This window comes from Tuber melanosporum (genome assembly GCF_000151645.1).
Source record: "Tuber melanosporum whole genome shotgun sequence assembly, scaffold_170, strain Mel28".
NCBI lineage: Eukaryota > Fungi > Ascomycota > Pezizomycetes > Pezizales > Tuberaceae > Tuber > Tuber melanosporum.
Genome location: NW_003298831.1, coordinates 183,232 through 209,755, shown reverse-complemented (window position 1 = coordinate 209,755; position 26,524 = coordinate 183,232). Strand labels below are relative to the sequence as shown.

Genomic DNA, 26,524 nt, shown 5'->3' with positions numbered 1-26,524 from the left:
TCCAGATCTGTCTTTTCTTTGTTGTCACAGGAGTATATACAAGGAAGTGGGGACATGCATGGAGGAAGAGAGATAATTGACTCGGGACATCTGTGTTTCTTATTTTGAAAGGGATGGGAGAAAGTGCGAATAAAACAAAAAACACCTTACTAAGAAGGGAAACTTAGACGTCCCGAGGCAAGTGTCTCTTGTTCAGGGTAATACGGTACGGTATTCGCGGAAGGACCAGGATGATTTTGCTATGGCATCCTCTCATATATTATGCTCCTGTATTTGCTGTTGGTTTAGAGAGTGCCGAACAAGGGAGCGAAGCTTATGACCATACCTTTCCTATATCTACTCCGTAATGCTCAATCCCCCCCCCTTTTTTTCTCCGCTCACTGTGCTGCTGCGCTACCGATATTCGAACGAGGGTGCCAAGGGAAGAGTGGTTTATTCAGAAAGAAGATTATAAAGTCATAGGCGCTCACATGCCCGGACCAGAATATTTTAACTACTTTTCAGGGCCACCCAATATTTCGAGCAACTAGGGCAATTTTCTGGAGGAAGAAAAAGAAAGTAATTAAACTCTTAGTGGCAGCCATGCCTCTTATGGGTGTTTTTGGAGTTTATGTTTCGCTACATACATCTCTAGATCCATTATCTACTATTGAGGGGAAGAATAAGGGTGAAATGGAGATTAATTGACTTGGACACTTGCACTATTGCTAGAAGGTGTGGAGAGAAAATCACAATCAATTTCGTCAGTCGAGGATTTTCGAGAGGTATGATAGCTTAGGGATGTGAGACAAGTTTCATTAACATTTCTGCCGGGTGGCTGTATGCTGATAACTGATATGCGAAAAGCCTATATAATTTTGGCACTTGTCCCGTGCATTAGGCGGTGTGGGATACCTAAAGTTTGCCATCATCTTTCTAGTATGAAATCTAATAATGCTAAGATACTGTAGGGGAATTCCATTATTATTTCTACCGAAACTAGCTTGGTGTTAGTTATCTTGGAGAGATTATATAATAAATAGAAGATAAAGGATAAAGTAGAGAGATGGTGGGCGCTCGGAGAGTTTGGTGAAACGCCAAGTAGCTGGTGTACGAAGGGTTTCTCGGGAGTAGGCTGGAATCAAAAAGGGTGTTGAGTTTTGGTCTTGGAAATAAAAACCTGCGAGTTCATTTGGAGGCGGGTTGAGATAGCTCTTTCATTTCAGCTCAGATGGGCACTGTTATTCCCCCCTATCCGCCAGTATGGGATGGTAACTCTTACATTACAAAGGCGCCTTCGCCGCTCTCCCTTCGTGCCTACTTGTTCGCGGTGATAGGACAGGGGAATACATCCATAACCCGGAGAAAGGATTAATACGAGTCCCCAATTCCCGAAATCCCGGGGATTAATTTGATTAATTCACGTATCATACCTAAGCCGACGTGAGTGGATATAGAGAAAAAACGACGGGAGCGGAGATAGAGCCTTAAGGGAGCCCTGGAGCAACTTCTGAAATCTCGATGCTAGTGATTTGAGCATATGGGGTAGCTCTTTGAAGATGGCTCAAACTTGGGTTTGTGAATGGGCAGGAATGGACATATCATATCGAATGAGCCATAAAGGTAAGGAAACTTCTCAGCAGGTTGATCCTTAGCCAATCCTGCACTATCGGAATTATTAGAATATCATACAGGTTTGCTACTTCCCGGGTTTATAGCTCTATTCCCTACTACATGATTAGGGTCTTTCGGCCCCCCGGTATTGCGTAACTCCTGTTGTTTGGAATGGATACGTTTGGGACCACCTGGCGCATTGGCTCTCTAATCGCTTGTATGCAAATTTGCAGCCACTGTTCATTTCCCTCAATAGTAATATTCGTTTCTTCTTTTCTCCGGTCGGTCCCTGGATCGTCGTCTGAACTTGTGGTGCTCTCAAGTGGGGATTCATAACAAAGCCGGTGGACTATGCGAGTGATCATTTATGAACTACACACTCCCACAGGTACTCGTGGTGTAGAAGGGAACTGGATAATTGAGCCCTGATGGGCATGAGGCTCTGGAGAATTTATAGCTGGACTATCCGGTAAGAGTCAGGAAGTCGTGATCCCACGGATCAAGCCCTGGAAGACTAAAACTTTGAAATCTCATGTGCCAAGTAATTTGGCGTCTACTCGACCCATGGCTGCCCCCTTCCGATTGAATACCGGTATGGTAAAACTGCATCTATTGTAGCCAGTTTCGTGCCTAGAAATGTTTCTTCCCTACGAAAATCAGCTGAAACCCTTGGTAAGACCTGTCCTACTTTCATCCACGACATCCGGTTGTTGTGGGTTGTAGGGATGCTGCTTATGAATTCTCTATGTAGAAACTCGATCAAGGTTCCATGGCTCAGTTGGTTAGCGCGTGGTGCTAATATTCTTCAGATGTTAACGCCAAGGTCGAGGGTTCGACCCCCTCTGGAACCATTAAACTTTTATCTTTTTTGGCCCTTTGTACTCAAAGGAGGGGAGGGATGAGTCATTATTGTCTAGAAGTTTCTTCTAGGTGACGTTTGCACCGTATTTATTGCTGGGTATTGGTTGTGGGGAGAGAAAATGGACGTCAACAATTAGCTGGCATTTTAGTGGTAGGGAACCAGTATTATATATCCCTCCGGGAACTCTCGGAAAAGAGTAGTGAAGGCAACAATTCTCTTCAGAACGCAATCACAATCATCAGATCTCTCTCTACCGCTCCTTTCCTTTATTTCCTATTCTTTTTTATTTCCGGGGGTTCTTTCTCCCTTAAACTACCGCATGCTCTTCTCTATTTATGGTATTGGTGGTAGCCTATCTGCCCTACCTTTTCATCTCTAACCAACCCTGGGGGGCAGGTACCTTTTGTTCCTTGGTCGGAAAAATTGCCCATCACACAAATTGTGGTACTGTACACAGCTTATCCCCTTGCTAATACTGACAAATAGACACATCCGGGACAGGCCTCCGACAGTATGCCCGGGTGTCAGGTGGCCCAGTAGCTCAGAAGTACGCAGTCGACTCCATGGAGGCTATCAGCCGAATTGAACCAAGTGCATCTCCGAAAGGTAGTCCACTTTCTTCCGCGTATGATACTACTAGGATACGCTACCGGTTATCAAACCTATCGTCCCGCCATACCCTGCAATCTGATATTGACAGTAGGTAAGTATGCTTGCCGATCGAAAAATTCTGGATTCTACATAAATCTTGAAGTGCAACCACAACCTTACTCTTCATCACATCACCCCCCCCTCCAATAAGATCCGAAATGCCACTTAAAAGTGCTCGAATACCGCTCCCCGTAGCTCCTATCCATTCACCCACCATCCAGCACCCATTGCCTCTGCTTTCACGATCACTAGTCAAGTCGAGCACAACCCCGGCCAAGATCTATCCTACTCTACTAAAGCTGAAAACCTCAGGGAGCACACCACCTAAGCTAAGCCGTCCCAGAGGAGATAGTAAAAGAGGAAAAGGGGAATTTTTTTTTTTTTACTCCGTGCCTTGTGATGTGCCTTTCGCATATCACTCGCCCGTTTTGTCATGCTTGGAGAAAGGGATTGACTTTGGTTGACGATCCTGAGCGGCGGGGACACTGTAGGACAGTGTGGGGGTGAGACTCGGAGTAGGAGGTGAGGAGGTGAGGTACTGGTGAGTGTGGTGCTCATATGATAATCTATACACACGGTGAGGTGGGCCGCCGTAGGAGAAAGTTTTGAATGAGAATTTAATTTATCCTAGCGCAACTACCCCATTGTCGAGAGGAAGGAAGCAAAAAATTTCTCACGCTTGTGTTTCTCGCCCAGGAAGAAAACCTCAAATCGTACTTTGGATGGAGGGAGAGGGGAGGTAATTTAGTACAATGCGGTCGGTTATTCATATCATATTTCCTGGAACTACGGTAATTCCAAACGGACTCTTAAATTCATCAGCGCAATCCTCAGGAGAATACGTGTTTACATCTAATTTCCATATCATTTGTATACCGTTTCTTGCATAATATCACACTCGGATCTAGAGGGGCCGCCTATTCCCCGGGTATTGTAGTGGCAATAGCGAGGCGGCGGCGAAACACCCTTCTTATACAATCAACACAACCCCATTGGGGAGGTTTTGCTAAGGCTGTCGTATCCTGAACTCTCCCTAGTACAAGTACCACTACTTGTAGAGCAACGACACTAGGCTAACCTTTCCAAATGTGCGCAAGTGCCTAGTGGCTCAACTTTTAGTGTCTTGAATAGGTAGGCCTATTAACAGGCTTTTGCTTACACCCCCTTTCCACCCAAGATTGGTATGGTTCGCACTACCATCATGAGCAAAGTTTACAACCCAGGCTTAGTTTTACAAAACAAGGTGCTTAGCAAAACCTCAGAGGTTTGGTCTTGTTATGGAGGTTTTGCTATGTGTGTCCGCTGTTCAGCTTAAATTATTACTGGAGCAACGACGATATCCTTTCCGCCTGTGGTAAAGTGTGAAGTGGCTCAACTATGATTTGCACTGCCTTACGAACGATTGATGGTTTGGGCGATCGTATGTAGCTAGCCTCTGTTTTTTTTATTCTATTATTTGTGTAAAAAAGCGGGGTTTGCTTACCACGTTTCCGTCTCCAATATGCTCACACATCCATATATTTATCCATCCATCCATCCATCCGCTCACTTGTATTAAGGCGAAATATCCCCCGTTAGTAGTTGGCTGGTGCTTGTAGAATATGCCTTTGCTTTAAGAGTTCCTGTTGTTTTTCTCGTAGGAGAGTTTTCTTTGGCCAATAAAAGATACCTCCACGACCGGCGAGATAGTGAGCAAAACAGAGCAGGACAGGAGGGTGAATACCGCAGATGTTAGGAAATGGGATACGTCGCGGTGGCGGATGCTTTATTTACTTACCCCCTCAGTATGAGGGCGGTGATTTGAAATCTGACATTCGCGATGAGTATCATATGGTATCATAACTTGCAAAACTCGATTGCACCACGCTTAACAAAATCACCGAAAAAAAAAAGCCCTGTGCGCCACCGTACTCTATCGGTATGATATGATATGATACTCTGCTTAGTTCAGTGAGGAATCGGCTTAGCAGAACCCCTCCCTGGCAACACGGGTAGCTTAACTCGCCGCAAAACCTCCCTATTTGGGAGGGAGCACCGTACCTCTTTTTTTGGCCATGCCCTCGAAAGGGCGATGGTTTGAGAAACTTTGATGGATCCCATCTGAAAAACCTGCACATATCACTTTCGGAGCCCGAGTTAATACACCGACTATCACTCGATTTACCTGGCGTAAGTAGGAACGGGTCTACAGCGTACGTCCTGGTCGGTGCTTTGTAGAGTTAGTACGATATGTTGACATGCGCCCAACGGGGAATTCTTAGACTGATTCAGATGGAGATGTAGGGGTGCGCATGAAATATGAAAGGTATTTCATAGGAGTGTATTTTTAGTAAAATAATCTACAGTGCAGTACAATGGACAAGTCACCTATTCACTTTTGCGCTGTATATCTCGGCAGAAGCATCAATAACAAACAGGTTGGAGGGAAAACAGCGTGTTGCGGGGTTAGGCCGCTTGCAAAAGACCCGATACACCATCAAGGAAATAGAACAATCCCAAAATGAAACACCCGAGAGAAAGAGAAAAACACACAGAAACTTCACATTTAGGTCCTCCAGCTGCTGGTGGTGGCAAAGACCTCTTCGTTGGCATTTTCCTGGATGGGGACGCTCCCGGTCTCGATCAAGAAACCGGCAAAGTATTCGGCAAGCTTGTCAACCTCATTGGGGAAGGCGCTAATGCCGGTCCACATATCAGGTCGGACAACGACCGCAGCACCCTTAGCATGATCAACACCGTAGCAAGTGTGGGCATCTTCATCGGGGGCTCTATCGTCGTAAAGAACGGTTCCGATCTCTCTGAAAGGGGCAAGGTCTGAGCCCTTCGCCAACTTGGGCGCGGCCTCTAGTGGGGTATCCTTAACGACGAGAACGATGTTGAATCGCTCCGCACCACCGAACCGGTTGTAGAACGATACGGGGTCGGCGAGAGCCTTTGCGAAGGCTACCAGACGCTTGCGGATTGGGCCCTCAAGGTCAGAGCCCCAGACTATGATGTTGATCTTTGAAGGCCCTGCTAAGGCGTCGTAGAGATAACCAGTCTTGGTTTGTGAAAAGCAGACACGAGGGTTGGGGGCACGGACACCGTTCTTGACAACAGCAGGGTGAGGAGAGGTGGAACGGGGAGGGTTCAAGACATTGTTCCCGTACGCTGCGTCCACGCCGAGGAGGAAAGGCCCATTCTGGGCGTAGAAGCGCTTGAGGAAGGCAATATCTTCATTCTCTTCACCGGCAGCTGGGTCGGGTTTCTCGGGCCTGTTGAGTTCATCCTCGCGAGGATCGGTACCAACTCCCTTGAGATTCACCGGTGGGAGGGTGGAATTGCAGGCGAAGCGGAGGTATACACCTGATGTTTCAATGATGCGGACAGCGTGCCTGCGCCGCTCATTTTCGTAGGTTGGTAGAAGTTTGTGAATTGAGGCTTGGTTATTGGCGCAGAATCCCAATTTCCACGCTAGGTTGGAAGCATCTAAGATAGAGGCGTTCAGACCAAAAGCACCCATGACAGAGTGGACGTGCCTAATTTCAAACTGGGTGATTAACGGTGGTTTTGCTTCTCCGGGATGACAGAAACTTACGCAGCATCCCCAACAAGATGAACACGGTTCTTGTATGAGTAGTTGGCAGCAACACGCTCTGAGATTTTCCAGATTGCAAACCAAGAGAGAGTGCTGCCAAACTTGAGCTTGTAGGGAGCGAAGATTCTGTTGGCTTGCGCCAAAACTTCATCAGGAGTAATAGAGTGGACATCGACTTTGCCCCCGGCTTCGGCGAATGTGGGATCTGATTGTTGGCGAGACTTTGCAAGTTCTCCAGTAGCAGAGGTGTCGAGCTGGGTGTACAGACGGATGTATCCATCCTCACGAGGAATTATGACACATCCACCGTGTTTGGAATTGATGACCAAACTATTTGAAGGTCAGTCAATTGGGAATGAACATAGGGCTGTGCGTGGGGATTCATACCCAAACATCCAAGCATGGGGATAATCGGTTTCAAAAACACAGTCCATAATGCCCCAATAGATATCGGTGCTAACACCATCGAAGGAGATGTTCATACTCTTTCGAATCCTACTTCCAGCACCATCGCTGCCGACCAAGAACTTGGCTCTAACTTCCTCTTCCTCCCCTGTCTTTTCATTGGCCAAATTGACCTTTACTGGATATTCTCCTTTATCCTCAACCACAAAGTCTTTGACAGTTGTCAAGCGTTCCACAAGCTTGTGGTGTCGATATAAATCTCTGATAAAAATTCTTTCCACCTGGCCTTGAGTAATAATGTGAAGTCCTCGGTAGCGAGAATCAGATTGATGAGAACGTCCGAAAATAACTTTCTTTCCATCCCTATATACGGCAGTACGTTCAATAAGCGGTCCCTCTTCGTGGACCTCCTCGGCAAGGCCCCATTGGTGTAGAGTTTCCAAGAAGCGAGGCTGGACACCATCGGCACGCCCAGCAAGTAGCGGCCCTGGAGCTTTATCTATGTGATATTAGCTAGGAGATTTTGGGGGGGGTTGTCATAATTTACTTGCCGACAATACGGAAGGAAACACCCTGACGGATCAAGCTCAAGGCAACCTCGAGACCACTAGGACCAGCTATGACGGAAGGTTATTAGGCAAGTCAAGAATTGGTTATGTTTTTAAGGAATATTTACCTCCACAAATCAATACATCAACCTCCTTTTCCTTCTTATACCATTCCGGGACTCCGTGTGGGCTATTTGTACCATCGGCAAGTGTAGGCCAAACTCTTTGAACGTTTTCCCCGAGATGGTTGTGCACGGTGCTGCTTAGAAGGTCGACCGATGGAGGAACAACATAGGAGGGCGTCTCCTCGCCCGGTTGATATTCCTTAATCCATGGAGTGCCCGTAGAGGGTTCCCTGAATCCATTCTCGTAAGTGACAGGCTTGACAGCTGTGGCCATTTTTCATATATGTCGCGGAATTGAAGTGGGGATTAGACGTATCGCCGATGTATAGCGAGGAGGGAGGGACTTAATAGAATGCTTGACGGTTATGAAAGAGAATAGGGGAGTATAGAGACTTGCGCGTGCCCACCCGTACCAAAGCCCTTTACAGATGGAACCAAGTATTTGTAGGTCTGGGTGTTGGTGGACGGAATGACTTCCTAGCTACGACCATGCCTACTTAAAGGGAAATACATATATGCCAAGCCTCCCTTGTACAACAACCAAATCCTATACAACCCCAACACCTCTAAGGATAGCTTCCTGCATCCACTGCTCACACTATTCTCCGTTTCCCAATCAGAAAACCGCACGACAAAAGGGTGACGGATCTCCGGTAGCTTGAATAACGTCCGATAAAGAGCAGCCACCGCAGTAATCTCCTACCCTAATTCAATCGGAAAAAAAGACTTGTCATCACTCGGGGCCTGTGTTACATTTTGTAGCCGTTCAATGGAATAAGGCCATCATCGTTGATATCAGGAATCCCCACCACATCGGCCATTAGGACGCAAAGACTAGTATGGCTAGATAATAGGAAGAAAAAAATTATGACTTCTAGAATGGCCAGCCCACATTCTCGGAGTTGTGACACTTGATCGACAGAGGGATTGATGTTGAGTTTTTACTCGGTTTCCCCACGGTGGTGGTATCGGGACAGGGCTCATTGCCAAGCCTTCTGGCAAGTCCCTTGCATGGAAGCTTGGACCTTTGCTAGTTGAGGAAATTTTCAACCTCACATCGTGGGCCACACTAAGACGCGAAGCGTGACATAAACAACCGAGGGGCAACATCAACCTCGCGTTTTTCTACTGGTAGCCTACCCTTAAATACGTTTTCCTAAACTGGTATATATCGACCTATTTGACGCTGAATAGACGGATAGGGCGATCATGTCTCAATCAATCGATTTGTTTTTCTTTCAACTCCTATGCAGCAGGACCCGAGCGTGGGTATTTTAACGTGCCCCATAACAAGTACGACCAATGCCCTTTCTTTCACCGGTTCGGGATAGTCCAACGAAAGGCTTAGCTACAATGCAGTGCTCGGGTACCCCTTAAATACTCTCGGGCCTTCATGCGCGATGCCGATCCATGATCCAGAGTTACTTTGCCCTCCCATTTTGGTTATAGGCTTTGAGGATCTCATCTAGAGTCGAGTCGAATTCTTGCCTCAAACTCCGAGATCTACTGAACGATTTCTCGAGTTCCAATAATGCGTCGAGAGGGTCTGCTCTTCGATGAAACCACCTTACCATATGATACAAGTTCCTTTCTTGGCATGATGGCTAGAATTTGGTTCTTTATCAGATTGACCTGACCGCCTTAACCCGCCTCAGACCAATTCTTATATAAGTCGAATAGGGACTTCTGGCAATTTAGAAGCGCCTGTATTGGTCTAGAGGGGCTATCATTCATATTATGAGGTTGTGGGATGGGTCGGGTGTCATGTTTATTTCCATTACTGTCAATTATTCCTAACACTCCAAAGCCCATGTCAAGACCCTTATATATTGTCGGGCTTGGCAAGTCCCTTATGTAGTCATACTAGGTCAAGGCAATTCTTTATCAAAAGTACTAGTCATGGTGAAAGGATTTGCAAGCTGTGGCGGTAACAGCCCCTTCTGTCGAACTTCAAGTGCTTTGGGCCGAGATCTTCACAAATTTTTGCGCTGTTGTGCTCTATTTGACGCAGGATTACCAATACACCTCCAGGCCCTTGCTCGAGTACATTCAACATGAGATGACCAGCTGATTGGCGGTTCACGTGTCCGTCATATTTTACATTTTTAAAACATACCGTTACTTCCGCCCAAAGAAATTTTAGTCCCAACTTATTTTCATTATTCATTGGATATTTGTTTAACTGCGGCAGTGATTCCACGGGAACTCGAACAACCGGCCCGGGTACTTTTCCGGAGAAGGGAATTTTGGGCTACATAGGATACGGTCCGATTAATCGAGTTTTTGCGGTATGACAGTTCACTCTTAATGGTGGTTGAGGCACTAGTCGCTTCATTTGTTTTTCAAACTAAGGGGACCATGCCGAAGCCGTCGTGGGCCTAGTTTTTGAGAATGTGTGATGCTCATCGCCAAGAACCAGGGCCCTACACTCGCGTGGCCGAGTTGAAGTTGGACACCCACAGAGGGTAGGGATCGCACGGCCAGTAAATTGACATTTCCAAAGCGCCAGTCAAGTGATATGATTCTATGATACACCGTAGAAGATAAGTTAAGTGGCAGTATATGGGGCCAAACAGGGGCTCGTGAGCGCTTTGGGAGGCTCTCTCCCTCAGGCTGTGGTCGACCAAAAGTCTTAAATACTTTATGAGAAGCTCCAAAGAGTGATACCTGGTGGTTGAGCGGGTAATTTCAATGTCTAGGTTCCAGATTACCTGAGTAAATGGTAGTTTGCCAACTCACGCACGAGCTGGGTGACAAAACTCGTGCCCCCCCTACCCCACACCGGAAATGGGTATTTTCACATCGTAAAACCTCAGTCCTGTTCCTCTACACAAAATGGGAAAATCCGGTAAAGCGTTTAGAGTCAGCTAGGCATTACCACCTTCAGCGACAAGCTCTGTTAGTAAATGTCCATGGTGTAAAACCAGAAATAAAGATGGTAAAGATGGTGGGCAAAAGGTACTTGCAATTTTATGAGTGCCATACATAAAGTACTGTACATTGCAACAATATCCAATCTGGACCCTGAGATCTTAGCCACTATGGTGAGTGGGAGGATTCTCATAATTCCTACCTAGAGAGTAGGGGTAGTTTCTACATTATGGCATTAATTTCGTTAATTCTATAGGTGTAGAGTGGAGGGAGGGGGGCACTAATTTTGTCGCCAAGATCGTACAAGTACCCGGAGGGGGGGGGGTGCTTTCGTACGGGACAGGGTCCGTTAACCAGCAAGATAATCCCTGCTCTGCACGAAAACATCTCCCCGGGTACAAGTACTCTCTATAGAAGAACGGATTATGTGGAGCTGTTTGTTTTGTCTATGATTATTAATTACGTTAGCCTGCATGGGCTTGTTATTGGTTGGGCGATCACTACGTTTTGTGGGTGTCCAACTTCCACTCGGCCCGCGAGTAACTTATGACTAGATAACACCATTAACTCAAGAGCTTTTTACGCTATATCACAGTAGGGAATTCTCTGATCAAAACGCGACATCCTGCCGGCAGAAAATCCTGCATCCAGGATGATTCCACGTTGTGATAGGAACGGGCAACTACGTGCCACTATAAACTTCTTAGTCCAACTTAAGGGATTTAGTTGAGCGGAGCAAGCTTTTATGGAAGAATCTTTAGTGAATATTCCAAACTAGCGCCAGCCCTGAATTCAATTTTTGGGGGGGGGCAGGGGATATAATAAACGAGGGAAAAAGTAAATACATGATACAGTAATAATAATAGCTCCGCATCCCAGCACAAAAGAAACCTTATCACCGTGTCATACCCATATACTTTCACGACAGGTGCCCAACACTCCTCCAGTACTTGACATATAGGTCTACGTGTCTTGATTCAATACCCCCACTGCCTGCTAGGGTTCTAGATACTCGTCTAGCCTTCCTTGTATCAAGAACAACTGCTCCAGAAGCCATTGCTGTAAATTCTTCTTCCAGAAACTTTACAACTTTACCTGCTGGGTTCTTCTCTGCGTCTGTAATTGACCGGACTTTATCCAACCAGGCTTCGAATGGGATGATTTTTGATGGCAGACCCAGTGCTCGCGAAAGGAGCACAAGAAGATCAGACCAAGGCTGGCGCATTGGGTTTTCGAGATGATAAATGGGATCCGGAGGGGAGGACTGGAATAAGAGTTCAATAACCACCCTTGCAGCACGGTCTACCGGAATCCAAGATAGTGTCTAAGTGGTTTAGCTAATTAGGCATAGAGTCCAAAAAAGAAGGTGGGGAGGGAAGGGAATGCTTACGCCCTTGATATCCGGAAGACTTCCAATAGTCTGTGATGATTTAAGAATGGAGGGAAAATGCTCTTTCGGACTCCACGCCCCGCTGCTCTCCGATCCGGTAAGCTGACCGATACGAACGCTTGCTGTTTCAATTCTTCCCGGGTGGATTCTGCCAGCCTCCTCAATGAGTCGCTCGCAGACCCATTTGGCCTCCGGGTAGCCGAAGTGGTCTGTCACCTGTGCATTGTGCATGGGGTCTTCCGGGATGAGCGCGTTTCCTGTCAGTGCCGGATATCTTCCTACAGCTGCGACCGAAGAAGTAAACAAAATTCGGGGCTTGTTTTGCGGGTTGCTTTCGTTTGCTAACAAAGCCAATGAGACGATATTTTGGGTTGCATGGAAATGGGGCTCAAATGACTCGAGAGACCTGTTAAAATCCATAGGCCAGGCATTGTGAATGATGTGTGTCACGGATCGAAGAGAATTGTAATCGGAGTCCGGTAATCCAAATGACGGTGCTTTCAGGTCGGCCTCGTGGATTGTTATCCTTCCCCAGGATGAAGTTGGGATCGTGATCCCGCCCTTGGAAAGAGCAGCCTCTTGTCTAGAACGAAGGTCTTTGAAACCGGGTGAGCTGATCCGGCGGTTAAGACATATAACCTTGTCGACATGAGGCAAGGCTGTGAGCTGCGCCAAAAGAAAGGAGCCCAAACTCCCAGTAGAACCCGTTAGGAGGACTATAGCGGTTGGAGCCATCGTGGGGGGTGGCAAAGACCTGATATTGGACACGTATTTACGAACCATCTCGTTCATGCGATCAGCGCGTTCGCGACTCGAGTCAGATGCATTGCCGGAAAGCAGCCCATGCAAGGTATCAATTGTTGGGCATTTGAAGATGAAGTCTGGTGACAACTCCTTGAACTCCCGACCTGATTTGGTAATACTTGCCAATATCCTGCGGCGTAGAATGGTAGCTTGGAGAGAATCCATTCCTAGCTCAAAGAAATCATCTGAATCTAACCAAGTGGGGTCGCCTGGAGAGATCTTGATAATGTCTCCTACTAGGGTTTTAAGCCACGCTTTTGTATCTTCCACTGAGCCTGGCATGGCTTCTATTCCCTCCATCTCGGCTTTCTCATATGCGGCATCGATCTCTTCGGCGAAATCTTGGACAATCGTCTTCCGAGTTAGACTCCCCTTATCCGTACGGGCAAGCTGCTTGTACGAGGGAGTGGTAACAACTATCATTCCTTTGGAAGTTATCTTTCCGTGATTGTCGGTAAACTCGTTCCCAGCTTGCACACTAGGCCATATCTCTTCAACGTACGCTGACACTTGTTCCTTATCCTTCATATCAAGATCAATACTTGCCTCAACAATCAGGCCGATGTTGAAACGCCCGTCGCCGAAAGCGATGGCCTCCTTGACCTTGCAGTCGTTTGCGACAGTCATTTCCATCATTCGCGGGAGCACTTTCTCTCCGGTGGCTAGGACAATCAAATCATCTGCTCTACCGAGAATCTTGAATTGACTGTCTGGTGCGTGAGGATTGCATTGGAGTAGATCTTGCACCGGAAACTCCTCACTCCACCCGAACGGTCTCCCTATAAGCTTGAAAAGGCCGCCCCCGTCACCGGGATCTTCTAGGCGTAAACCGATATCTTTTCGCAAGAGGAGGTACCGCCAATCGTAGTCAGGACCAGGGAGAAATATTGGCGCTATTGCTCCGATCTCGGTGGCTCCCATATGGTTGAGTAATTTGACACCTGCCTCAACAAGCGCTGCCCCCACTGAGGATTTAATAGGCCCACCGCCCACTACAACAAAATCGAGGGCGCGGAGGGCACTAATACCCTCTGATTGCGGAAGATAAAGGAGATCTTCAAGGATTGAGGGAACCGACATCAAGGAGCGAGCATTCGAGAGGCGAAGTAGCGACAAAGTAGATGTCGCAGTAGGAATTATGCTCGCCGGGGGTATACAGAAAGGCTTTCCCACGGAAAGCGCGAGCGATGGCGAGAGCAACCCGAATCCCTAAGAAAGAATGTAAGAACCATATTCCATTCCGGCACCAGAAAACGCGAATGCTCACATGAAACAACGGCAAAGTCGAGCAATTAACACCATCGACCCTGTCATTTTCCTCAAAAAGGTGACAAGCAGCGTACCCCAACATATATTTGTGGGGGTGGTATATTGGCTTTGGTAAGCCAGTTGTACCAGAAGAGTGCAGTATCAACACGTTACGGTCCATCTCTTCCACTATATCATATGCCGGTGGTATCTCAAGGGAACCCCATCCCTCATCTTCCAAAAAGCGATCATACGAAATTGGTTCATATATATCTGGTACTTTTTCTGCGCTGCCGTAGGATGCAACTGCCTCCAATACGGCACGCTGGCAACGTTGTGACACAATTACAGATCCAGCAAATGTCGACTTGAGAAGATGTGCAATTGCAACAGGAGTCAAACGAGCAGAAAGTAATACAACCTTGAGAATACGCAGTCAGCAGTTATTCTCGCTATTCTGTTGAGCAATTACCCACCGGAACACCCAAGGAGAGCAGAGCCATCATATATATTATTACTCCAACATCACTTCCCATTAGTATCCCAACGGCGGCGGCCTTTCCTACCTTGCCGTCAACCTCCCGTGGCGAATGGATACCCTCTACGCTTTTGGAAAGCCATCCCATACAGCGCTCTACTGATAGCTGTGCTTGGGCAAATGTGATTGGAACTGGTGGCGCATTATGATCTTTCACCCCTTGGAGACAAAAGATGTGGGAGGGATTATACTTCGCGTTAAAAGCAAGAAGCTCGGGGTATGTGCGGATATTATCGTCCTGGTCTGTAGGGAGCCGCTCGAGAAGAGAGAAACGGGGACGGCGAAACAAAGGGGAGGAGACCATTTTCAAATTCCCGTTGCGCAAATAGAGGTTGTCCATTGACCTAATGGGTGTTGGGAAGGACTCGGCTGGTTCCAGAAAGCAAAATATTCAAAATTGGGTAATCACTGGATGAAGTAGTTTACAGGATATATGAAGTCTCTGGTGGACAAGGAGGACCATGTTTTTACTGCATAGAGCTCAACTTCTCCGGGCAGAAACTAACAGAAGACGGCCAGGAAATATCACACAAGTGCTTCCCAAAGCTTCCGGATCGTAGTAGACAAAGCCGCAGCACCACCCCGACTCCGAAGAGGACCCAGGTAAATAGTAATAATCTCTTTCCCGAGAAAGGGCGTTAGCTAACGTACGCAATCTGGCACTGGGTGCTAAGGTATCCGGCAGGGTCTTGGCATTGTCGGAGTTTCGAAACACTCAAGTGCTCGTACTTCGTGTTTCGGAGAGCAATAAATATTCCGGGTTGCGATCAATACTATTGCAGCTGAGAGGGGATATCTCCGGTGTCGCTACGTCTCAGAACCCATCCACATGCTACTATTCGACCGGAGTAGATATTGCACTGCACTGCCTACCGAACTGCCGTATAGATAAGGTTGACCTCTAATCTATCAGTCACAGCGATCTTCCCTTGCGCGTCTGACAGGAGAGGGATGCAGGGCAAGCGTGCACTACCCCGGGTTACATCAGGGTTAGGGTTTTCACTACGATTTATGAATTTCTGCCCCCCCGAAAAGCATACCGCAGAGGCGATCAGGGAACATGGTAAAGCACAGGCGGTCCCTCACATACAAGCCGTGGTACTGGTAATTCCGATATCTTTTCGGGGCTGCCAATATGGGAGCGGGGGTATCAAGAATACCGTTATCTAATGGATACTGCTCCAAACTTTATGAAGTATTTGATCACTGCGATCTGCCCCCGACCCTTCCTTCCGGGCACTCGACGAATTTTCTACTATACATCGCCTTATTTGATCTAGATGGAATACCTCCATGACGCTTACGCGTACGTATGCATTCGCAAAAATAGTCTGAGAGGAAGCTGCTAATGAGCTCTTCCAACAGGACCCGACATCACCTCATGGATAATGTGGATAGGTTTTCCGGGTGGGATCGCCAAAGGCAACCATTGCCATGGTGGAAGGTTGTTTGGACGCAAGTTGGAGAGACACATACAGGCAGGGCTCGTGCGGGCCGGGAACACGACCCGTGGCATCAGGCTGCCCCGGACACTATCCAGTTCTTTTCCTCTCCACCGGATATGAACATGCGATCTTCCGGGGGACTGACATATGGTCGAGCGGGGCGGACATCTTTGCGGTCCCTGCAGAGGAGAAGCAAATTGATTGAAAAAAGCGCAAATATGGGAATTCTCTGATCTCCCCCCAATGTTCGAGGATAATTGTACAACCATCCACAAACACGGACTTTGCAAAATCCCCGATAAAGGTCCAGCGGAGAAAACTACGAGTTTCTCCCTGGCTACACCCTGGAAAACCCAGCGGAATGGAGCGGACACCTTTGCGACTACGGCGGCAGAGAAACAAATTGATTAAAAAAAAAGCGCAAACTCGGGAACAAGTTCTCCAGCCTCCCCGCAATATTCGAGGTAATTGTACAGCCAATGCACAAACCCGGGCTTTGCAGGATCTCCGATAAAGTTCCTGCGGAGGAAACTACGAGTTCTTTTCTTGCTACACCCAATCGTCATCTCAGCTGCTATGTGTTCCGGGAAGTTAGCGGTGAGAAAAAATGGGCTCGGGTTTTCGGTATACCGGTAATGGAATTTTGCGGGGGTTTTGTACCAAAGCAGCTAAGGAATTTATCATAATCGGAATATGGGTCTGGAGCATGCAATTGGGTAATGGCGGTTCTATGTTGTTTTCTGTATTCGTGGTGCTTTTTATGGAAATTTTATTGGTTATAACTACGAAACAAACTCACGTGAGCCTAGCTGAGGTTCAATTATGCTTTGTGCTTTTCGCATGGAGTCCCCCTTTCCAGGAAAAATTGAGAATTTCTTTGGCTTGCTGGTCAAGTTTGTCAGGTCTATCGATATAGAAGAGGCTTATTTAGTAACTGCTTGCTTCAGCACCTACCGAATACCGAGCAACCGGGTCTGGCTGGCCTGGGTCATGCAAAACTACCACATGGATACTTTTTTTGTAACCCAAGGGACCGTAAGGAAAATCAGATCTAGGACCCTGAGCTTACTCGGATCTCTCCTACAATGCCAAGATTAGCGGGGCCTCACCTTGGGACCTGGCGCAATGGTGCTGAATCACTACGATATTTCGTACGCTTCCTTGAATTTATTTACATATCGTTAATCTTCCCCTAATAGCGGTTTTGGTGCAATTATAGTTGAGCACCCTAAAGATTCTTGGTTGCGAGTGCTAGTCCATGTCTAAATGAGAAGGTAAAGAGAGTAAAGAGTACTAGGGCAACTCATCCACAACACGCGATGATTGTGGGGAATGTTTTTGTTTACCTTCTCGGTGTTAAGTGTACTGCACCGAGCTCGGAGTAACCCATTGATAGCGCTAATCCATATCGCCAGACAATTTCTCTTCCTTCCCGGGAAGACTAATATTTTCCACACCCGTCTAGGTATGGTGTCACTGCGTTTGATGCTATGACTAGGACGGGCACTAGGAATGAGCGGCCTCTCTGACACTCAAGCTATTTGGGGTAATCTCGATAGAAGTACTTAGAGAGCTCCCCCACTACCCATGGGAGCTTGGTTTCATTAATAAGTCTACGCTTTAAGTCTTGTGTACAAGTCTCAGAAATAAAACATTCCTCGTACGGCACATTACGAAATTTTCCACATATCGCCCCATACTTGATAAAAAGCCCGCCCCGGTATTCAGCACTCGCGGTACATCCTCCGGTTGTGCATCTGATCTTGAAGCACACTCCTTGGTAACACACCAAGAACGTCCTAGCACGCCCCCAATCGTGCACATCCCTCACGGGGCACTTAATTAATCACACTAGAGTATCCCTATCGACAATACAAATTAGTCTTTCATATCTCCCTTCATTTCTGCCTTTTACACCTTTTCTTTTCTCTTCACTGAGCGAAGAACCACTGCGCTATATTCTTTAAGGAATCATTTTTTTTTACCTTACAGCAATGAAGAATACGAGTATTCCAGTCTTCTCGGGCCAGGGCTCTCTTTCAATCTTTTCGCCCAAAGCCCAAGCAGTGGCAGCCAAAGATTCTAGCTCACCAACTGGATCAATTTTCCTGGATGCGGTTTATCACGCATTTGGCGAGGAGCTCTCCAGCTTGACTGCTGAGGAAAGGTCAAAATCGGGCGTCAATATTTCCGATTTCCCCACCCCCAAGAGCCTCCTCGAGCCGAAAGAGAAATATCAAACGAACGCTATTATACAAGGTACAACATTATGCCTGTTTCAATTGCTACGCTACCTCTCATATGTCGAAAATACACCAGACCTTGTATTTGAAAACCTACCTTCAAAATTCTTAGAGGTCTCTGGTTTCTGCTCGGGATCACTACCAGCAGCGGTGGTCGCATCGTCACCTACAGTTGTCAATTTTCTTTCAAATGGTGTGGAAACATTCAAGCTGGCACTATGGATTGGGTATAGATGCGAGCTCTTTCGGATAGCAGAATCTGTAGCGGAAGAGAAGGAACCCCTCTCATGGGGACTAGTTGTCTTTGGGTGGACCAGAGAGACTGCACTAGATCGAATAGAAGCGTTCAACACAAAACAGGTTAGTCCAAAATCCCTCTGGTCTATTATATGGTAGTGGCAATTTTACTGAGTGTGCACCGTAGACTAGTATTCCCCTGCATCTCACAGCGGTTACTGCCGAGAAAGTTGTAACTATCTCCGGGCGTGGCGACCTACTGGCTCGGTTCCAAGTTGAAGAGGTTGCTGGCACATGCAGCTCGCGTTTCACAAGCGTTCATACCCTCTACCACGGTGGCGAAACCCTGAAAAACGTCAAAAGCCAACTAATGAACGACCTGCGGAGGAGAAACATCAAGTTCCCCTCTCTATCACAGACCACTATCCCTATGCGGTCAACGGCAGATGGAGAGCTTCTTTCCCCCAGCACTTGTTCTGACAAATCGCTTCTCGAAATCGTAGTTGACCAGGTTCTCATTAACTGTGTCAATTGGGACAAGACTGTGGGGGCTATGGTAGCTGCTGCCACTGCAAGGGCAGAGCAGTCGGATGACGAGCGGGTCATTGTGGTCAACTTTGGCCCAGGAACCGGGTCTGTATTTCAGGCTCAGAAGCCACCCCACCCAAGAATAAGTCTTCTCGACTTGTCTCACACTTCGGACGCCGCCATTACTTTCGCCAACAAGAAACCTCTTAGGTTCAAGCCGGAGGACGGCATCGCAATAGTTGGAATGGGGGTCAATATGCCAGGCGCGGCAGACCCCAATGAGTTATGGAAATTACTAGAAGAGGGGCTCAACACTGTATCAGAGGTAACCAACCCAGCCCCATCGTTTTAATATCATTTGAAGATTCCCGAAAATTATTCGCTGATTCGAAAAAAATTCCAAAAGATTCCTTCCGATCGGTTTGACGTTTCCCAGTTTTACGACCCGTCGGGCAATTCAAATAAGCCGAAACGGTCCATGGGAACCAAATTTGGTAACTTTATTTCAAATCCCGGTAGCTTCGATAATAATTTTTTCAATATCTCCCCCCGTGAGGCAAAATCCCTAGACCCTCAACAGCGCGTCCTGCTGCAGACGGCGTATTCAGCCATCGAAAATGCAGGGTATGTTGCTGATTCCACGGACACCTTCTCCCGTGAAACGTTTGGATGTTATGTTGGTGTTGCAACCGGCGACTACGTTGAGAACCTGCGCAATGAAATCGACGTATACTACAGCACTGGCACTCTTAGGGCATTCCTTAGTGGAAGAATCTCTTATGCACTGAAATTAGCTGGACCATCTATCGTCATTGACACTGCCTGCTCCTCTTCCCTAGTCGCCATCTACCAGGCATGCCGAGCTTTAGAGAACGGCGATTGTAATGCTGCCGTAGCTGGGGGTGTCAACGTGATCACAAGTCCAGATGTATCCCCTCCCAACCAGTCCCACCCCTTACCCTTTTGGGAAAAATCTACAATAAGAGGTCTAATCATTTTTTTTTGTGCAACGCAGATGTATCTTGGCCTTGATCGAGCTCACTTTCTTAGTCCTACCGGTCAATGCAAGGCTTTTGACGAGTCTGCCGACGGCTATTGCAGGTCGGAAGGTTGTGGCATGTTCGTTTTGAAGCGGCTATCCGATGCCATCGCGGAGAACGATCAAATTCTTGGTGTGATTCGAGGCGTTCAAGTTAACCAAAGTGGTGAAGCACACTCAATCACTCATCCCCACGCCGCAACACAACAGAGATTGTTCAAGCGACTGTTGGAGGAGACGGGCATTGACCCTCTGGATGTCAGTGTTATCGAGGCACATGGCACTGGAACGCAAGCAGGTGATCCGATCGAGTTGGAGAGTCTTAGGGGAACCTTCGCCAAAAACAGAACCCCGGACAGGCCCCTCCATATTACTTCAGTCAAAGCCAACATTGGCCACTTGGAAGCAGCTTCTGGATCTGCCGGTCTTGCTAAATTGTTGTTGATGTTACGCAATAGCACAATTCCCAAACAGGTGTCTCTCAAAAATCTCAACCCAAGAATCGCCCCATTGGGCCAGGACGGAGTTCAAATTGCGCGCAGAAATTTGCTATGGAAACCTCACAAGGAGGGGGCACAACGTCTTGCTGTGCTCAACAACTTCGGTGCAGCAGGGTCAAATGGGATACTTCTTTTGGAGGAAGCACCTGCAAGACCGGAAGCCAAGATTCCCCTCTCTCGCAAGTCCTACCCGTTCACAGTAACGGCCAAGACGAAGAGCGCCCTCGAGTCGCTACGCGTGAAATATCTCAACTACCTGAACGAGAAATCCGATACCCTTTCCCTCGAGGATGTGTGTTATACCTCAACTGCTCGTCGCCAACCGTTCAATCACCGTATCGCAGTTACCGCAAATTCGTTTGATGATCTTATCTCACAACTCGGGAAGGCAACCCCCACCCAGGTCACCCCCGAGAAGGGTACCTCTAAGACAGTGTTTGTTTTCTCTGGCCAGGGTAGTCAATACTTGGGAATGGGCCGCGGGCTCATTGAGTCTTCCCCCCTCTTCCGTGAGATTGTGGAATGTGCTCACTACTCGCTTGTTTCCCTTGGATTTGTTGGAGTGCTACAGGTGATGAATGCCGCGGAGGGCGAGAAAATTACCTTGTCTGAGAAGCAGAAAGTAGAGGCTTTCCAATGCTCTATCTTTGTGTTGGAGTATGCTCTCGCGAAACTCTGGGCCTCTATGGGTGTTCAGCCCGACGCAGTCCTTGGCCACAGGTACAAACATTTTTTAAAAATACTTGATCTGCTTATCTGCTAATACGCTGTGTCCAGTCTCGGGGAATATGCCGCTCTGGCCATATCTGAGGTGCTCAGCTTCGAGGATGCCTTGAAGATTGTTGCCGGTCGCGCCCGTATGATGGCCAATAATTGCGAGTTTAAAGCCAGTGGCATGTTGGCTGTGAATGCGCCGCCAGAGAAAGTTGAGGAGATATTAAGGTCTCGCTCTGATACCCCAAATCTGGTCATAGCCTGTCGAAACAGCACTGCCGATTGTGTTGTTGCTGGCCCTGTCCAGGAACTGGATACCTTCCGCGCATATCTCAAAGACAACGCTATTGCCAAGAATGTCAAACTCGACGTCCCATTTGGTTATCACTCGGCAGCCATGGAACCCATTCGAGAACCACTCACCGCGCTTGTGGCCACTGTCAGAATCAACCCACCGAAGATAGTCACGGGATCCAACGTGTTTGGGCGTTCCATCGGTCCACAGGATATTGGTTCTGAGTACTTTGCTAAGCACGCACGACAGCCTGTTCGTTTCGCCGAGGAAATTCAAGACATTGTTAGTCTTCCAGGCTTCTCCGGTACCGTGCGGTATATTGAAATTGGTCCTCACCCAATCTCCCTACCTATGATCAGATCTACGCTCGGTAGCACCGCCGGTAGCTTCATACCATCAATGCACAAAACCAAGGATCCATGGGTAACTCTTTCAGAGTCACTCACGACTCTTTTCTTGGGAGGCTTCCCCGCCAAATGGCGTGAAGTGTTTGCCGGCACATCTGGCAAGGCTATCAACCTCCCATCATACCCTTTCTCGGACAACAAATATTGGGTCGGCTACGAAGAAACTGCTATTGAGCCAGCTAAAGCGAAGGCTACGCCAACGAATACCGTTATCAACACTGGCTACTCAATGATTGCTGCTTGTCTGCAGCGACCATCAGAGGGAGTTCCAGGCATCTTTGAGACTCCGATTTCTAACCTCGCATCTTTCATCAGTGGTCACAATGTTGGCGGATCTTCTTTATGCCCAGCATCCGTCTATCACGAGCTCGCCATGGCCTCTGCACGCTTTGGAGTGCAAGAAAACGCTGCTTGCTTACATACCTTAGGCAAAGTTAGGTACTCTCACCCACTGGTTTATGAGGATGGGTCGGACAAAATGGTACGCGTCACATTGAGTGTCGATAGCCTGACTGGCGACAGCGCCTTTGAGGTTTCCTCATATAGCGGCGAATTATCTACTGGCAGAGTCCATTGCTCCGGTGAGATTAAACAGACTCCCAAGGTCAGCATTGAGCACAAATTCCGTCGCAAAGCACTCAAGCTTGAGCTCAATAAGGTTAAAATCTTCTATTCCAATGGCTGCGAAGGACCTGAGACTATCCATACCCGAATGCTGTACGAGGTCATCTTCCCCCGCGTCGTTTCCTATTCGAAGCCTTACCAGACTGTTCGCACAATTACCATCGATCAGACCGGGACTGAGGGGTTTGCTGTAGTGAAAATGCCAGCTGGATACAAGAAGGGCAAATACGCCGTGCACCCGGTCTTCATGGATACTCTTCTCCATGCTGCAGGCTTTATCGCTAACAGTGGAGTCACCGCCGATGACGCCTGTATTTGCAATGAGGTCGGTCAGGCGAAGATTCTTTATGACGAGATTGACTACGATGATACATTCGGCGTCTACTGCAACCTTGTCTACTTTCCAAAGGAGGCTACCTTTGTGGCAGACGCCTATGCCATGAGCTCTGCTGGGAAGATTGTCGGGTCTATCAAGGGAATGCATTTCAAGAAATTAAAACTTGCCAAATTTAGAAGCCTATTGGCTGCTGCGACGGGAAAGAAGATACAAAATAAACCCATCCCTGCTACTCTGCCACCCACTCAGAGACCTCTTACACCAGTCTCGCGTGAACCCTCTCCTCCACCAATGGATATCGTGGATCAGGTGGCAAAGGTTGTGGCCTCGACCTGCGGTGTCCCGATCCACAGCATTACCTCTAGCACTGAGATGGAGTCCCTGGGAGTTGACTCCTTGATGATCTTTGAGATTGCCGATAAGCTGAAATCTACGTTCAGTTCTCTCAAGATAGGATCTTCTGAGCTTGCTGCATGCCATACCGTTCAGGATCTCGAGGATGCCATCCGCAGCAACCTCCCTACCCTTTCCCGCCCAGTAGAAAAGCCTACTACTCTTAGGGAAAATCAATGTCCAGCACCAGATGTCATGACTCCACCCCCGGAGCAAGCAGCATTGGATATTAAGGGATTTTTGGAAACTATTCTGGGTGTCAACGCAAGCGACATGCAGCCCGACACCGAGCTCGAGTCGCTTGGCTTAGATTCCTTGACTTCCATTGAGGTTCTACACTCGCTCAAGACGAGCATTGGTCTCGACATCTCTCCCGATACTTTTGCCGAATGCCGCACAGTCCAAGAACTCGAAGTTCTTATTACTAGCAAGAGTGCACGTCCATCCAATACCCCAACTGCTGCTTCTATTACAAACACTCACCAGTCAGAGCCCGTAACCGATGAGAATAATCAGCTAGCGAAAATGCTTCAGATGACATCGCTCCCGGTCTCCCTTCAGCGCTGGGAAGGCGCCAATAGCTCTTTATTTCTCATTCATGACGGAAGCGGTCTCTGCAACTATTATGGACGCCTTTCTTCTCTCAACCGTTCCGTTTGGGGATTCTACAACCCTCGCTTCTTTACTCAGGAGCCGTGGACTGGTGGACTGGTTGAGACGGCAACCGCATACAACTCCTACATTCAGCAGACTACATCAGAGCCATATATCCTTGGTGGCAAGTGACTACCATTCCCTGGCCTGCGCTTAGTATCTTACTATCAGAACTGACTTCATTCAGGTTGGTCATACGGAGGAGTTGTCGCGTTCGAAGCTGGCCGGCAATTGCTTCAAGCCGGCAAAAAAGTAATGGGAGTCGTCCTGATTGATTCACCGTGCCCCATCAACCACAAAGGACTTCCCTCCGAGGTTATCGCCGCTGTATCCAAGTCGGCACGATCTGGCCCCGGGTCTCGCCAGAAGATTGAGCAACTCATCAAATCTCAGTTTGAAGCCAACACCCGTAACCTCGTCAACTACAATCCGACGCCGTCAGACAAAAACCCCAAGCTCATCCTCTTAAGATCGCGCGAGGGATTCTCTACTCGTGGCCTGAACTGCCAGCCTCACGCTTGGTTAGAGGACAGAAGCGACCCTTCGGCAGCTACTGCAGGATGGGAGGAGCTTGTTGGTTCCCGCGTTCGTGTTATCGACATCCCGGGGAACCACTTTGAACCATTTGATAACAAGAACGTAAGGTTTACCTTAGAACTTTCTCTTTTTTCCTCCCCTAGCTCTCTACATCTCTTAGCCGATCACTCGCTCACATTTTTTTACCTTAGGTTCATGCGGTCTCTGGCAGTCTCAGCGAGGCCTGCCGTATCCTTGAGGGCTAGCAACCAACTACTGGTTCCGTCACTCGCTTCCTCTCCCGGAGGAGCACATCTCATTTGCATACTTTTGACTTGCTGTATTTCCTTTTTCTTCCCCGTTAAACTGTTGGCTTCTCATACATTGCTCTAAAATGGTCCGTTTTTTGTTGGCTTCGATTTTTCGCGCGGGGTCTCATAGAACAGTTGTTAGGACAGACAAGTCATTTCTGACAGAGGCACAACTGCTTACCTTTATCACAACTGCTTACCTTATCACAACCCTGTGTGCTCTCTTTGAAATTTTTTTTTTTTTTGTTCAATTCTCACTCACCCCCCCCTATTATAAATGATTTATCTTCTAGGTCGATTTTCACTTTTTCTTTCTTGCTTCCTTTTTTCTCCTCTGAAAGCTGTTTTCCAAAGGCGCGTTAAATAGGATTTTGTCATTTCTTTCTTTTTCTTTTTCTCTTTCTCATCTTTTATGGCTTCCGCGATTTTACATATTTGCAACGCCTTGCCTTTTTTTACCTTAGAAATAGTGTACAGTACAGTTTTAAATGGATGACTATGGAATAAATTTGGACTTTTACGTTTTTTCCCACCTTTGAGCTTTACCTCGGGAGGTGTTTCTCTGATACTAGTGCAACTATTATTATTAGGACCGATACCCCCCGATTCAACGACGCCGCCGGGGGGTGAGAGTTTACTAACAAAAAAAAAGAAACAACCCTCCACGAGGCCATCATACAATCAAAGCGCCAAGTAACTGCTCGAGTAGGTAGCCGTGCATATGCATAGAAACGTGAGCGGAACAACCGCCCAAGTCATCCAACGCGCTGATTTCCTGCTTGTTCCGCTCGGACTCCTCCGGCACCTATCCCGCAGCCTTACTAACCAATTGAGCGCTTACACCGGCAAACCCAACGATAAGATGTCGTAAAGGGCCCACCTCGCCGTTTTTCCCATTCGACGAAGGAACACATGAGGAGGGAGGAAGAGGAGAGGGGGTTGTTTCGCATTTCAAAAGATTATGGGTTAGTGGTCTGTACTAACACTTTAGCGGTGTGGTAGTGCCCACCTCTGCTCATAATAGAAGAGCAATCCCCACTCCTACCCCCTTACTTTGCCTATCCCTTGCATAAGCGTAGCCGTACAGTATCATACAAGTACCGGTATTAACAATTTAGCTAGGACCTCATGAAATCTTCGGAGATTCCCTCCCTCGATCGCTGGCTAGCAGGAAGATTATTTCCAACTAATGACGCTCGAAAGGCAGAATAGTCAACCCTCTAAGACACTATGAGGTATCTACGGCTCTGTGGAATTTGTACTGCCGTTTCTTTCCACCATCCAGTCACCACGAGTGCTAGAGCGGCATTCGGCCTCCGGGGTGGAAAAAGCGTTTTTCGAGTTCTAAGTTTCGAGTGGGTCTACATGATTAATATGCGAAAAGCCGTTACACACACCAAAGTCCTTCAACTCGAACACCTTGGATAAACATTTCTCAACCCACGGGGCTGAGTGCCCCTACTGACAACCTTCCTCTTTCTATGGGCGGGGGCCACGTATTGTACAAGTACCGGGGGTACTTACGCTACCACAACAGTACCGAATTTGTGATGGGAGAGAAACACGAGTGCAGTAGTCTTACTAGTATGACGTTCGATTATCTCTCAGCTTTTCAAGCATCGACGACCATCAAAGTGAGCGGAGGGAGAAGAAAGAGACCGAAATTTTC

At 47.7% G+C, this 26,524-nt stretch overlaps 3 protein-coding genes across 3 annotated transcripts; 1 reads left to right on the top strand and 2 right to left on the bottom strand.

The window, feature by feature from the left end:
- Positions 1 to 5,651: 5,651 nt before the first annotated feature.
- GSTUM_00003434001 (uncharacterized protein) lies at positions 5,652 to 8,035 on the bottom strand (the record flags this gene model as incomplete). Its single annotated transcript, XM_002837086.1, has 5 exons — positions 5,652 to 6,624; positions 6,684 to 7,013; positions 7,071 to 7,587; positions 7,649 to 7,705; positions 7,765 to 8,035. The coding sequence occupies 5 exons, from the start codon at positions 8,033 to 8,035 to the stop codon at positions 5,652 to 5,654; spliced, it is 2,148 nt and encodes a 715-aa protein (XP_002837132.1).
- A 3,516-nt stretch (positions 8,036 to 11,551) lies between these two features.
- Positions 11,552 to 14,916, bottom strand: GSTUM_00003433001 (uncharacterized protein; the record flags this gene model as incomplete). The annotated part of the gene is made up of 4 exons (XM_002837085.1): positions 11,552 to 11,956; positions 12,023 to 14,035; positions 14,094 to 14,495; positions 14,551 to 14,916. 4 exons carry the CDS (start codon positions 14,914 to 14,916, stop codon positions 11,552 to 11,554), a joined length of 3,186 nt encoding a protein of 1,061 aa, XP_002837131.1.
- A 3,135-nt stretch (positions 14,917 to 18,051) lies between these two features.
- GSTUM_00003432001 (uncharacterized protein) lies at positions 18,052 to 24,937 on the top strand (the record flags this gene model as incomplete). The annotated part of the gene is made up of 7 exons (XM_002837084.1): positions 18,052 to 18,660; positions 18,725 to 19,390; positions 19,472 to 19,993; positions 20,081 to 20,415; positions 20,563 to 21,324; positions 21,382 to 24,149; positions 24,216 to 24,937. The coding sequence occupies 7 exons, from the start codon at positions 18,052 to 18,054 to the stop codon at positions 24,935 to 24,937; spliced, it is 6,384 nt and encodes a 2,127-aa protein (XP_002837130.1).
- Between the last annotated feature and the right edge of the window lie 1,587 nt (positions 24,938 to 26,524).